A 14,426-nucleotide genomic window follows, 5' to 3' on the forward strand; every position below is an offset into this window, starting at 1 on the left:
CATATTTTAAGTTTTTAACTTTAACATATCATTATACAAACTACGTGTTCTACAGATCTGTGTACAAGTGTTATGATACTGATTTTGATCATATTGACAGGGCTTAACACTAAGGAAATTTTCTACTGGTCCGGTTTGGCCAGTGGTTTAAATTTTTTACTTGTCCTGGCAAAATTTTCACAGGCCTTGCCACAATCAATAAATCAATAAATAAGACTTATTGTTTTCATTGTTGACTGTAACATTGTATTGTAATAAAAAATAACCATTTTGCACAAATAGGTACAATAGTTCAAAGATAAAAATGAAGTGAACCATGCTTTTTCAGGTCTTTCAGGTAGGTCTAACTCTATTCCAGTTAAGGATGCCCTGATCAGGATTTTTCGTGACCGATTCCAATTTCCGATTTTATTTATTTATTTTACAATCAAATGAGCCGATTCCCATACTCGTTGCCAATTTTTTATTTAGTTCTTATTACTTTTATTATATATATATATATATATATATATATTTTACATTTATTAAATGTTAATTTTGCTCTGTTACTGGCCAAACTAACCTTGAACAAACAAACAAACAACCAAAAATATATGCAACATGAAGCAACTGCACAAAACAAAAACATCAGACGGGCTGAATGAATATTTTGATAGTACTCTTTATTATTATTTTTTTATTACCTTAATTATATATATGTCTGCACTATGTTTGTACTTTCTGTACTGGAAGTTCCTGACACCAAGACGAATTTCACGATTATAATATTTATTTATTTATTTATTTAAAACCCAGATAGCTTGCTGAAATACTTCTGCGGCCGCCTCATCTACCTCAGCCATGCTGATCAAGACCTGTCCCGTATATATATATATATATATGTATGTATGTGAAAGGAGAATGTATGTGTATGTGTGTGTGTGAGAGTAGAAATATATGTATGTGAATGGAGAATGTATGTGTGTGTGAAAGCAAAAATATATGTATGTGAAAGGAGAATGTAAGTGTGTGAAAGCAAGAACATATGTGAAAGGAGAATGTATGTGTGTGTGAGAGTAGAAATGTACAGGTCCTTCTCAAAAAATTAGCATATTGTGATAAAAGTTCATTATTTTCCATAATGTAATGATAAAATTAAACTTTCATATATTTTAGATTCATTGCACACCAACTGAAATATTTCAGGTCTTTTATTGTTTTAATACTGATGATTTTGGCATACAGCTCATGAAAATCTCAAAAAATTAGCATATTTCATCCGACCAATAAAAGAAAAGTGTTTTTAATACAAAAAAAGTCAACCTTCAAATAATTATGTTCAGTTATGCACTCAATACTTGGTCGGGAATCCTTTTGCAGAAATGACTGCTTCAATGCGGCGTGGCATGGAGGCAATCAGCCTGTGGCACTGCTGAGGTGTTATGGAGGCCCAGGATGCTTCGATAGCGGCCTTAAGCTCATCCAGAGTGTTGGGTCTTTTGTCTCTCAACTTTCTCTTCACAATATCCCACAGATTCTCTATAGGGTTCAGGTCAGGAGAGTTGTCAGGCCAATTGAGCACAGTAATACCATGGTCAGTAAACCATTTACCAGTGGTTTTGGCACTGTGAGCAGGTGCCAGGTCGTGCTGAAAAACGAAATCTTCATCTCCATAAAGCTTTTTCAGCAGATGGAAGCATGAAGTGCTCCAAAATCTCCTGATAGCTAGCTGCATTGACCCTGCCCCTGATAAAACACAGTGGACCAACACCAGCAGCTGACATGGCACCCCAGACCATCACTGACTGTGGGTACTTGACACTGGACTTCAGGCATTTTGGCATTTCCTTCTCCCCAGTCTTCCTCCAGACTCTGGCACCTTGATTTCCGAATGACATGCAAAATTTGCTTTCATCCGAAAAAAAGTACTTTGGACCACTGAGCAACAGTCCAGTGCTGCTTCTCTGTAGCCCAGGTCAGGCGCTTCTGCCGCTGTTTCTGGTTCAAAAGCACACGCCTGTGCACGGTGGCTCTGGATGTTTCTACTCCAGACTCAGTCCACTGCTTCCGCAGGTCCCCCAAGGTCTGGGAATCGGTCCTTCTCCACAATCTGTCTCAGGGTCCGGTCACCTCTTCTCGTTGTGCAGCGTTTTTTTTGCCACACTTTTTCCTTCCCACAGACTTCCCACTGAGGTGCCTTGATACAGCACTCTGGGAACAGCCTATTCGTTCAGAAATTTCTTTCTGTGTCTTACCCTCTCTCTTGAGCGTGTCAATGATGGCCTTCTGGACAGCAGTCAGGTCGGCAGTCTTACCCATGATTGCGGTTTTGAGTAATGAACCAGGCTGGGAGTTTTTAAAAGCCTCAGGAATCTTTTGCAGGTGTTTAGAGTTAATTAGTTGATTCAGATGATTAGGTTAATAGCTCGTTTAGAGAACCTTTTCATGATATGCTAATTTTTTGAGATAGGAATTTTTGGGTTTTCATGAGCTGTATGCCAAAATCATCAGTATTAAAACAATAAAAGACCTGAAATATTTCAGTTGGTGTGCAATGAATCTAAAATATATGAAAGTTTAATTTTATCACTACATTATGGAAAATAATGAACTTTTATCACAATATGCTAATTTTTTGAGAAGGACCTGTATGTATGTGAAAGGAGAATGTATGTGTCTGAAAGCATGAATATGGCCATTTTCAATAATGGCTTGTACGGCCCCTCATAAATTACCACAGCATTAACAACAACCTTGAAATAATAGCGCAAGGTTTATCTAATAATTAGATGCATCAAAGTAGCGTTTGTTGCTATAGCAAACAGACATCAGGTGCGTTTTCTTTCAGAATCATCATTCGTTGATGGAGATCAAAAGTTAAAAACTATAGCATTTTATTTTATGAAAATGAGATAAAGAAGTTTTTGCACTAAAAGAGAAGTGATCTTGTGCTCAAATAACTTAAGACGTGCCAGGAAATGCCTAATATGGACAAAGGCATATTGCTGCAGCTAAGCTGAATAAAAAGCAGAACTGGTGAAACATTAAGACACTAAACACAATTTATGAATGATGCAGTGCTAACTGACATATAATTTATTACAGTACAGAAACTATAAAGTATATTTTCAACCTCATTATGTGCAGAAAATTTAAATAATTGTTTGTAGTATATAAAACAATCATAAAATTGCCAGGAAAAAAATTATAGATTACAAATGATTGATTATTGTCCAGCAGTGTATTTGATTTCTTACATCAAATTAAAAGTAAGAAAATAATTCCTTGTAAAATAATAATAATAATGGCCTAATAATAATAATAATAATACACAAAATTATTGTATTTGACATTTCTGTCAGTTCTGAAATGATGGCTACGCCCCATCTTGGCTTAGACATAAATTTCTACATATGCCATAGCATCATTAAACTAGCATCTAACAATGGACAAAAGTGTTTTTCCCCCCTCTAACCTATGGTTCTCTAACCATAAAGGCTGCTGTGTAATTTGCCCCCTGACTAAGCATTTAAAGAATTTAGGGGAGGAATTAAATAATCCTGTGTATGCCCTTAGAGAATGCAGAATCGAATCGTTCATCAAATAGATTAGAATTTAATTGTAAATCGAATCGTTCTGAATTTTCAAAAATCGTTCTTGAATCGAATCGAAAACCTATGAATCGTGAATCGAATCTATTCGCTGTCTACTTAAAGATTCATAGCCCTGATAATAATAAATATATATAATAATAATAATAAATTGTTATTATGAATTAAATAGCATAAAAATAAATACTGTCAAAATATTTGATACAAATATTTCTGATTTGATTTCAATATAAATAAAAACTAAACTGACAATGATTACAGTAATTGCATTCATATCAAATACCTATGTGTCATGCGCGTTCTACTTTGGAACTCTTTTCAGAGCGGTTTTACACACACGGTCTGCTTTTAATGTAACACTCAAGCAAGTCTAACTAACCTCTCGTAAGCTGCCATAATAACCTTTCTTCAAGATATCTTAACATATCGTTACGCTCATATTTTAGTATGATTTAATACTCTTGGCTACACTACAAAAACTAAGTAAACTCCTCGTCGTCAGCTACTCGGTAAATATTGGCAGTTCTTTGCCCCAGAGCTGATTAGAAGACTACGAGGTATGAAGATACTGCAGACTTGTGTGTCAGAGTCTAGTGAGCTGCCTACATAGACAGTACTGAACTTCCTGAACCAAGGTTGTGACTCTCAGTGAGCTGACCACCAGGTTTAAGGGCTGATGTGCTCTCTCTCTGTTTAGCTGCGGGAAAGTTTTTAGGGAACGATCAGAAAGAAAGTGGCTTTTGAGTTCGAGGACCGTGTGGTCACGCCCACTTCTAAATATTTCTACTCGATTAGCTTTCAGTCGAGCCCGAACAAAACCAAACGTTCAGTTCAAGCTGTCTTAAACATAGCCTATAGAGAAGTTCTGTCTTAATTTCCCAATCCGTGTAAAATGCCAAATTTATCATAATTTGTCTAAGTGCGTGTGGACGTCGTAATAAGAAGGATGCAGAGATGAATATGAATAAAATTGCTCTATTCCTCAGAGCTGGGTCCTTGATAGAGTGCCAGGCAGACTTGGCCATGGACCAGGTCACATTTAGAAGTGACACTGTCCTGTCTGATGTGCATCTGCTGTTACCAAACGCTTGCCATCTCATGAAGAGACTGAACAGCGTAGGACAGCCAGGTAAGGAGAGCTGAATACCTCACCTGTTCACCTTATTCCTTACCTTATAAGCAGAGTGAATACTAACTGCAGGGCTTTTATTCAGCAAGGATGCATTCAATTTGAACACTCTAGTTCAAATCAATGCTGATTGTCAATATTGATAATAAGAAATGTTTTGTGAGCAGCAAATCAACAGCATATTAAAATTTGAAGGATCACGTGACAATGAAGATTTGAGTAATGACTGCTGAAAATTCAGCTTTGCATCACAGGAATAAACATTTTGAACATTTCATGCATTCTGTGCACAGGGATATTATATACTTATGTATGTTAGTATAGTAAACATAACTATTATTTACACACCATCTCTCTCTCTCTCTCTCTCTCTCTCTCTCTCTCTCTCTCTCTATATATATATATAGTGCCTATAAAAAGTATTCATATCCCATTCATTTTTTTTTTCACATTTTGTATGTTGCTGCCTTATGTTAAACTGCTTTAAATTACTTTTTTTCCCCCACATCAATCTACATTCCATACAAAATGGCAAAGCAAAAAACAAGTTTGTAACATCTTTGCAAATGTATTAAAAATAAAAAACATAAATGATTCCATTGCATATGCATAAGTACTCATAGCCTTATCTGAGACAGGTGAATTTTAGCTCAGGAGCATTCATATTGCTTGTAGATGTTACTACACTTCGAGTGAAGTTAACCTGTGGCAAATTCAATTGTAATGGATTTGATTTGGAAAGGCACACACGTCTTAATAAAAGGTCTAACAGCTGATTATGAAATTACAAAGCAAAAACCAAGTCCTGAGGTAAAAAAAAAAAAAAAACTGCCTGTAGAAATCAGAAATAGGTTTGCATCAAGCCACATTTTTGGGGAAGAGTTCAAAAAAAATTCTGCTACATTGAAGGTTCACAGAAGCATGTAGTCTCTGTAAACCTTAATGGAAGAAGTTTAAAATAAATAGGACTCTTCCTAGAGCTGGCCTCCTGGCCAAACTGAGCAGTTGATGGAGAAAAGCTTTGGTTTGAGTGGTGACCAAGAAGCTGATGGTCACTCTAGTTGAGCTCCAAAATCATATAAGAAATCTACAGAAGGACAAACATCACTGCAACACTCCACCAATCTGGGCTTTATGTCGGTGTGACCAGACTCAATCCTCTCCTCAGTGAAGACACATGAAAACACACTTGGAATTTGCAAAAAAAGCACCTAAAGGACCCTCAGACTCTGAGAAACAAGATTCTCTGGTCTGATGAACCTCAGTTCTAAGCATCATGTTTGAAGGAAACCAGCTCTGCTCATCGCCTGCAGACTACCATCCCAAAAGTAAAGTGTGCTGGTAGCAGCCTCATGCTGTGGGGCTGTTTTTCAGCGGCAGAGACTGAGGGACTCGTCAGAGTAGAAAAAAAAAAGCTCAATGCATCAAAATATTGAGATAGTCTTAATGAAAACCCAGTCTAGAGCATTCAGACCCTCAGACTGGGCAGAAGGTTCACCTTTCAACAGGACACTGACCCCAAGCACACAACAAGAGTGGTTTATAGACAACTCTGTGAATGTCCTTGAGTGGCCCAGCCAGAGTCTGGGATTGAACCCAGTCAAATATTTCTGGAGAAACCTGAAAATGTGGATCTGCCCCATCCAACCTGACAGAGCTTGAGAGGTGAAGAGATGAGAAGAATGGCAGATATTTGCCAAAATTCTGGTGTGCAAAGCTTGTCGTATCATACCCAAAATACCTGTATAATATATAATATAGCTAAGTACTGAGTTAAGGGTATGAAAACTTATGCAGTGTGCTTATTTCAGTTTTTTTTTTTTTTTTTTTTTAATAAATTTACGAAATTGTGGCAGTTCTGTTTTTGCTGCTATTATGGTTTAGATCAGGGATAGGCAACGTCGGTCCTGGAGTGCCGTTTTTCAGGGTTGGAGCTAAACTCCAGGCACTCCAGGACCGACGTTGCCTATCCCTGCTCTAGAGTGTAGATTGATGTGGGGAAAAAGAAGTAATTCAAATCAGTTTAACATAAGGCTGCAACATAACAAAGCATGAAAAAAATGAAGGGGTATGAATATTTTTTTTTAAAGGCACTGTATATATATTAGGGCTGTAAATCAATTAATTTTTTTTTTATCTGATTAAACACACCCTTTTTCTGTGATTAATCAAATGATATAAGGAGCCCATATGCACATATGAAAGAAAAAAAAAAATCAGAATTTTATATTTTATAGTATGTGTACAGTGCAACAACAAAGAGCTTTTTTTACATTTTAGAGAAGCCAAGTTGCGATACCAAAAAAAAAATAAACCAACCGCCTGCTGACTGCATATATCTACTAAAGCAGCCTACACAGATCCATTCGGTATAACTAAACACAGCAACATAAACATGACAAATCAAAACATTATCACGAATGTGTGTGGAAACAACGTGAATGTACGCAAATCTCTGTGCCTGTGCATAAATACAGTGTGCATCAAGAGCACTCATACACAGGTTATTATAAGGGCCTCACGCGTGCTTACTGTACGACTCCTGTACGCCACCGCAATCATCTTTACCTTGATTGCAGTCTTCATCCATCAAAACTTTGCTAGTGAGACTGGTTATCCAGTTGAGAAAATGCAGTTTGCGTCTCATCTGGCCATACAAAAATGATCTGATCGCAAGCAGAGAAGCAAAATTGGGTTAAAGGGTTAGAATAGAAATGGTGCTTCAGTAATTTGCAGTTTGCGTCTCATCTGGCCGTGTTAAGGATTTTAAAATGAATCGCATGCGTTAATGCGTTAACGTTGACAGCACTAATATATATATATTTCTATTACTTGACATATATTTTTGGTATGTTTACAAATGACATAATTTCAAGGCAGTGCTCCGTATTACACATTTGAGAGTTAGCAGCTGTAACCCTTTTATGTTAATAGCCTTGGTCCCTAGCGATTTGGTTTCCATGTTTGCCTTAAGTACTTATAAAATGACTGTCAACCATTCCCTGTATACACAGGTTTGACCTTTAGTAGGATATTAGCCTGTAAATGACCAGCAGGCAGTAATTTCTGATTTATTTATACTCTGCTATATATATATATATATATATATATATATATATATATATATATATATATATATATATATATATATATATAAAGTATAGGATTTTTTTATGTGGGCAAATTGAATAATAAACACAGCAATATCTGCCAATGTTACAGCCAAGGTTTTTATGTTTTTTTTTTTTTTTTTTTTTCTGCTGTGTTCCTGGTCGATAATGCCCAGGCTCACAGCATTTATCACCGCATGATCCAGGTCTAAATACAGTGCTGGGTGGCCTATTCTGGTCCTTAAACCCCTGATGTGACCATGAGTGCAGTTGCATAGCCTATGATTCATTATCCTCACCAGAGCAGCTAGGATCAAATGAAGCTGAAATCATACCATACACGACCTATCACTATTCTTAGAAAAACAAAAAGAGGCCGATTTTGAATGCCTTAGATGAGGTGACCTTTACAACGCTAGACTGGAGCTGACACTGTAAATCTATATTGCTCTTGAATAATAAGATGCATGCTGTGCAGACTCCATCAGCAAGAAATCACAATTTGAAACTTTTGACAAAGCTCTATGCCCATTCTTTCTCTATCAGTGTAACTTTAAACATAGTCCATTAGTAATTAAAATAATCCAGGATGATTTTTAAGCTTGACTCTCTCCATCTTGAACTCATTGATCCAAGCCCTGTAGACCCCATTTCTAGTATTTCTATACCTCTTTTATCTGTCCATATTTTTGTCGTCATATCCCATTCAAATCTCTGTTGTCCCAAATACCACTGGAGTATATTTTAAATGCAGCATTCTTTAATTTAGTGTTGTACAACTGCAGTCAGTGCTGGAGAATTCGGCAGGGAGAAATCAGTGAGATGTCAAAAAGTATTAGTAAAGATATTTATGATTTAGTAATTAAAGATTTAAGAAATGTTTCTTGAGCATATTAGAAGATTTTCTGAAGGATCATGTGACATTGATTTCTGGAAGAATGACTGCTTTGCCATCACAGGAATAAATTACATTTAAATGAATATTAAAATATAAAGCACTTGTATAAATTGTACTAATATCTCAGAATATTACTGTTTTTACTTTGTTTTTGATAAAATAAATGCAGCCTTGTATTAAAAAAAAAACATTTAAAAAATCTTACTGACTCCAAACATTTGAATAGTAGTGTATATTCAAAATAAACCTTGTTTCTAAGGGCCAAAAGGATGTCAGTTGCAAGAAATCTTGGCTAACGTAATAAATGGACCTCAGGGGAAAAACGGCTAAAAAGTATAATTTACTGTACATTAGTCTCTTAGGTAAAGCATAATATATGGACCTCTGGGGAAAAACGGCTAAAAAGTATAATTTACATTAGTCTCTTACGTAAAGCATACAGAAAAAAAAAAGATCAATATCTTTTGTCTTTTTTTATCAGCACTGCAAAGAAATCCATCTAAATGATGTAAAGACTCTTTTCTTAGAAACTGAATCGATGTTCCTGTCAAAGGCAGACTCATGCATGGTCATTACTAATAAAGAAAAGACAGAAAGCACATATCTGCTCCATGCTAAAGAGCCACTCTCATTCTGTCACAGCCATTACTTCATCATAGCTGACTCAACATCTTCAGGTCTGCTGCAGCTGAGGCTGCTGTGACCAGTGTAAGCCAGTTATATCAGTCAGTTCACACCTTTGTATGTTATCTGAAACTGGATTTGCATCTGTGTGTCCAGTCTTCACTTCGAAGTTCAGGATTCTGCGGGATTGCGATGGAAAGGAGTCAGGCGGTGAGTCGCCAGTCCTTGAGAGCACTGATGCATCGAATGTTCCTTGTGATGAAGATGGCGACCTGGAAGTGGTCAGGAGGCCCAGATGCTCCAGCAGTAACAGGGATGCGGTATGTCCCATTATCCTAAGTCAATCTGCAGCAACGCTGACTGACGAGGAGGAAGATTCTGATGAGGAGGATGGTGCCCGTGACGTCATTAAGATTGGTGAGGGCTGCATTAGAGATGTATGTGAATTAATGGATTTGTTCTGTCACATTGAATGATTTTAAATGCGTTTTAAACAGAGCATACTATGGCGACACCTCTGGAGGATGTAGGGAAACAGGTGAGGACAGGGACGATGGGTGATTATGCAGTACATCTACTCCTCTGCTACATCTACATTGTGCAAAGTTGTGTCGTTTGTCATTGCAGATCTGGCGTGGTGCTTTCCTATTGGCCGATTTCATCCTGGCACACGCAAGCATGTTTAAAGACGCCACGGTCCTTGAGCTTGGAGCTGGAACAGGACTGAGCAGTATTGTCATGGCAATGGTGGCCAAGATGGTGTACTGCACAGGTGGTGATCCGATTGAGTTTTTATTATTATTATTAGATTGAGTCATTTAATACATATAATAATGAATAATCTATTTTTTTTATAGAGAATAATACATCAGAGATAGTCCATGGTGATGATCCCCATGCTGCTACAGTTTTCATGTATAAAATCTGTGATAGATAAATAGATAGATAGATAGAGAGATAGATAGACAGATAGATAGATAGAGAGATAGATAGAGAGATAGATAAACATTCAAGCAATGGATATGTTAAATTGATCCATTGTGACAGACTTTTATAATGTAACTTAATATTTCAATTTTAAGTAAATGCTTTATATGATGCAATAATAATGATATATTATTAATGTCAGAATGAATTCTGAAGGATCATGTGACACTGCACTCTTGAAAATCCAGCTGTGCCATTACAAATTTATAATACATTTTAAAATATAGCAATTTTCTATTTGAATATTTTAAATTGTAATAACATTTTTTCAATATTACTGTTTTTTTTATCAAATAAATGCAGGATGCATGCTATATATATATGTGTGTATATAACAAAATTAAATGTGTATTATTTATTTTTCCCCAGAATTATGTAAATGGTCAACACATTAACCTGTAGGGATATAAACAAATATTTTGTAAAATATTTTTGCTTGCATATCCAAAACATCTGAAAAATCCACTTGTGTCAAAGGATGTTTTAGTAGGCTTTTGGAAGTGGTGTGAATGCAGTGATTACTATGTTTTTTTCCCTTTGTCTTGATGATTGCTGCCATTTTAACCTTTTGCTTTTTTCTGTAAGTTTCTGTAATACAGCCAGGTTTCTTTGGAAGGAAGGTCTTTTATTAGAGCTCTGTCTTTCGGCACGACTGGATTGATGTTCTCAGACCAGTGGAAGCAGATAGAGCCGTCATTTTAAAGAGACAGGAAAGAGCTTGGAAAGGCAGTAAAAGACAGCATTATCTTCAAAGTGCGTCTTCGCAACGGTCCGAGGCCACAGAAAAAAAAATACACAGGCTTGTAGATATTACTCCCAGATGTTATTCACAAGAGACTTTCGTTGTGTGCAGCATTATTGGGTTATTTCATAAATTGATGTTTGTGTCTGTGTCGGTGTATGTTAGCATGGTATGGACAAAAGCTGTTTCTGGAGTGTTTGAGGGAGAGAAACATTGATTTGTAACTTTAGCGTCGAGTAGACTGGAAAGGCTAGAGGTTTGATTGCTTTGTGCGGATGGTGTCACAGTATTCATTAACACACTTGCTCCTGTGAGATTTGTGCTGGACTCTTTCTAAGACCTCTTATTATTTCACTCTGCCCCTGTACAGAGAATTACAACAGATTATTGTGGCTTGGTAAAGAACGAGAAGGAGCTTTAAGGGCACCACTAGATTATGATTAAAAACTAATTTGATAAATATTTATACAGTACATTAGATTAAAAACTAATTTGATAAATATTTATACAGTACATTTCAGAAAGAATCAGGCATGAATTGGATTAAAATATGCACCGAAATATGCACTGGATTTATATGTACCAATATAAAAATTATATTCAATACCAGCTGATAATTATTTCTATGTCTTGGCCAATAACCAATTAATGACCCGTATCAAAATGCTATAATGTCTGTAAGTATGACACTGAAAACTGAAATATTGTATGTGAATCCTAATTGAATTTGCATTTTAATATTATAAATGTACAATATGTATAATGGATACTCATTTTGAGATTTGCTAAAGATACTGTAAAGACATCTACCCGTTTTGAATTATTATTTACATTGATACATTAACATCTGTTTAACATTATTCTTTTTTTTCCTAATTAAAAAGAAAGAAAATTAAACTTTTTAAATGAACTTTTAGTGACAATTAGATGGCAATCTACATGTAAAAATAGCATGCTCAATCAAAATAGAAAAAAAATTGTAGAAAATAAAGTAGAAAAACTCTAATATTAGGTAGTAACTGTTATAGTAACCTGTACTGTGCATCCCTGTTGGGATAAATAAATAGAAAATCAAGTGTTGTACATAACTTGTTTACTCTTCCAAGGTATTTTCAGAAAAGATGATAAGTAGAATTCCCAAAAGCAAGTCTTAGTAAAATAGGGTCTTATTGAAGTTTGGGACTCTGCCTTTTTTTTTTTTTTTTTGGTGGGTCAGGTTGCCCATGTCTGCACATTATCAAACTTTATCAAACCTGATTTAGTCTCTGTTTAATTTTACACCAATGATACTTGAACACATTAGCATGTCAGTGTTATGTAACTCTCACATAATAAGACACTAATTTGTTTTCAGTCTCATTCAGTATAATAGTGTCATCTCTTTCTTTTTAGCAGTCTTTTAACCTACACAGGTGTGTGAATTAGTCACAGTACATTACGAAACATTTCAGCTTTGTGATCGGAATCCGAAGATAAAGAGCTTGTTTTGGATGGATGAAGGGTTTTTTTCATCATGAGCTCACTAAATGAAAACAACTTTGTGTTTTGCAGATGTTGGTGATGACCTTCTGAGCATGTGTCAGAGAAATGTGACTCTGAACAAGCAGCACTTTGAACCCCAAGGTAAATATTAACACCATATCAGGATGTTAAGCAGCACTCACTCATTAACGACAGCTTTTAGGCCCCTTTTCATGTGGATAATGTGTCATAAAGAAGGAGTAGCAGAGTGCCTATGTGTGTGTTCCTCCATTTTGTGCCACCGTAATTGTGTATACAAGCCAGTTCTTCCGTGAAATAATGTTTACTATAAAATATTTTTCCTCAGTTCATATCATAACTGATTTATGTACTTGATCAGGGCTACGACCGAAGTGTTTTTCTGGATGTTTTATGTAATATCTGGTGATAAGTTGAAACTAGACTTTAACATTTTCTGAAGAAATCGAGGGTGGTGCTTGAGCTTGTAAAAGTCACCACTGAGGTTTTGCTAAGTGGTTACTAAGGCGTAATGAGTGGTTCTAGCGTGGGGGCACCTGTCAAGAGAGCTCAGCCTCAAGTCTTGAAGATATTCTGGGTAGGTTTGCGCTGTCAATTCATGAGGTCCTACTTCAGTTGGGACATAAAGTTCCCACTAGGGTCTACTAGCTGTAGGTTGTAAGATCTCCGTGAAGTGTTGTTTTGTCACATAATGTGACATTGAACTTTACACAGTTCTGACATGATGACAACTCTCTGAGAGTTCAGCATAGTAATGTTCATGGCAATGTTAATGTGTTTGATCTTGGCGGAACTGATCTGCTCTAGATGCATCTGCTATAGATCTACTAGGGCTGCAAGTACCAAGACTGGCTACTTCCAATACATCCACAACATGCTGCTGTGAGCATGTAAGAAATACTGCTGCTGCACATATAACATATATGAAATAACCACATAATATAACCCATGAAATCACCCCATAGCAGATCAATACAGGTGGAGCTGGGGAAGGTGGAGGGTTTCTGAAGTGCACTTCAACTGCTACAGCAAGCACTAGCCAAGTATTTAAATGTTGAGCAGCTGCTCATTGGCTGCTGATACAAAAAGAACCAATCAGCTATTTATTATTATATTTCATGACAGAACTTAGCATTTATTGAACTAAACCGAAACACTGACTGTATTTATTTGTTATATTTTAGCATTTATTGAACTAAACCGAAACACTGACTGTAAGCAGAATTTGGATTTGATGAAATTTGCATGTTATTTTCCTGTTTATTACTGTGAAGCTGTTTTGAGACAATCTGTGAAAAAACCAAGGTGACTTGACTTGATTGTTTGTATTTTTATTAGTCTAATCAGCAGCCCTCAAATATGTTATCATAAGCTGTGTTAAAAAGCCATACATTTCAGTTACGGTTGATGTTTTAAACTTTAAAGAATTATTTAAATAAATTAAATTTCCATTAAAATGCAATACATTAATAACAATGAAATAATTAGTGTATTAAAATATGTAAATATTTAATATTCAGAAAGTGTCAAAAGAGGCAAAAAATATGAATCCAGCTAACTGTACATGTTATATTTTTTTATATTTTAATCTATGTTTTTTGTGTGTGTGTTTAAACCTGCTGTGCACAAGTGACACTGGGCAACATACACTGCAAAGCTGGCCATTTAAATTGCGGAGTGTCTATTTACACTAAGTGCAAATAGCCCCCTTGTTGGCAGAGGCTATTTACACTAACTCTGCTCACCGACATGTGATTGGGGTAGTCAACACTACAAAAGACAGCTATCAAATGTGACCCTGGAGCAGAAAAGTCGCTGGGGTATATTTGTAGCAATAGCCAAAAAT

At 36.0% G+C, this 14,426-nt stretch overlaps 1 protein-coding gene across 3 annotated transcripts in view; it reads left to right on the forward strand.

Moving 5' to 3' along the window:
- The first annotated feature begins 3,909 nt into the window (after positions 1–3,909).
- The window catches only part of mettl22 (methyltransferase 22, Kin17 lysine), a 14,403-nt gene continuing 3,886 nt past the window's right edge, over positions 3,910–14,426 (forward strand). The window contains exons 1-6 of one of the 3 annotated variants that reach the window (XM_019075610.2): positions 3,910–3,974; positions 4,577–4,719; positions 9,508–9,768; positions 9,849–9,889; positions 9,979–10,123; positions 12,632–12,703. In XM_019075610.2, the coding sequence (XP_018931155.1) occupies positions 4,614–4,719; positions 9,508–9,768; positions 9,849–9,889; positions 9,979–10,123; positions 12,632–12,703 (625 nt within the window). In that variant the 5' untranslated portion in view covers positions 3,910–3,974; positions 4,577–4,613. Of the gene's footprint in view, positions 4,720–9,507; positions 9,769–9,848; positions 9,890–9,978; positions 10,124–12,631; positions 12,704–14,426 lie in introns of all 3 variants that reach the window. The other 2 variants (XM_019075617.2, XM_019075603.2) reach the window with 2 other exon arrangements.

Source organism: Cyprinus carpio, chromosome B3, assembly GCF_018340385.1.
Source record: "Cyprinus carpio isolate SPL01 chromosome B3, ASM1834038v1, whole genome shotgun sequence".
NCBI lineage: Eukaryota > Metazoa > Chordata > Actinopteri > Cypriniformes > Cyprinidae > Cyprinus > Cyprinus carpio.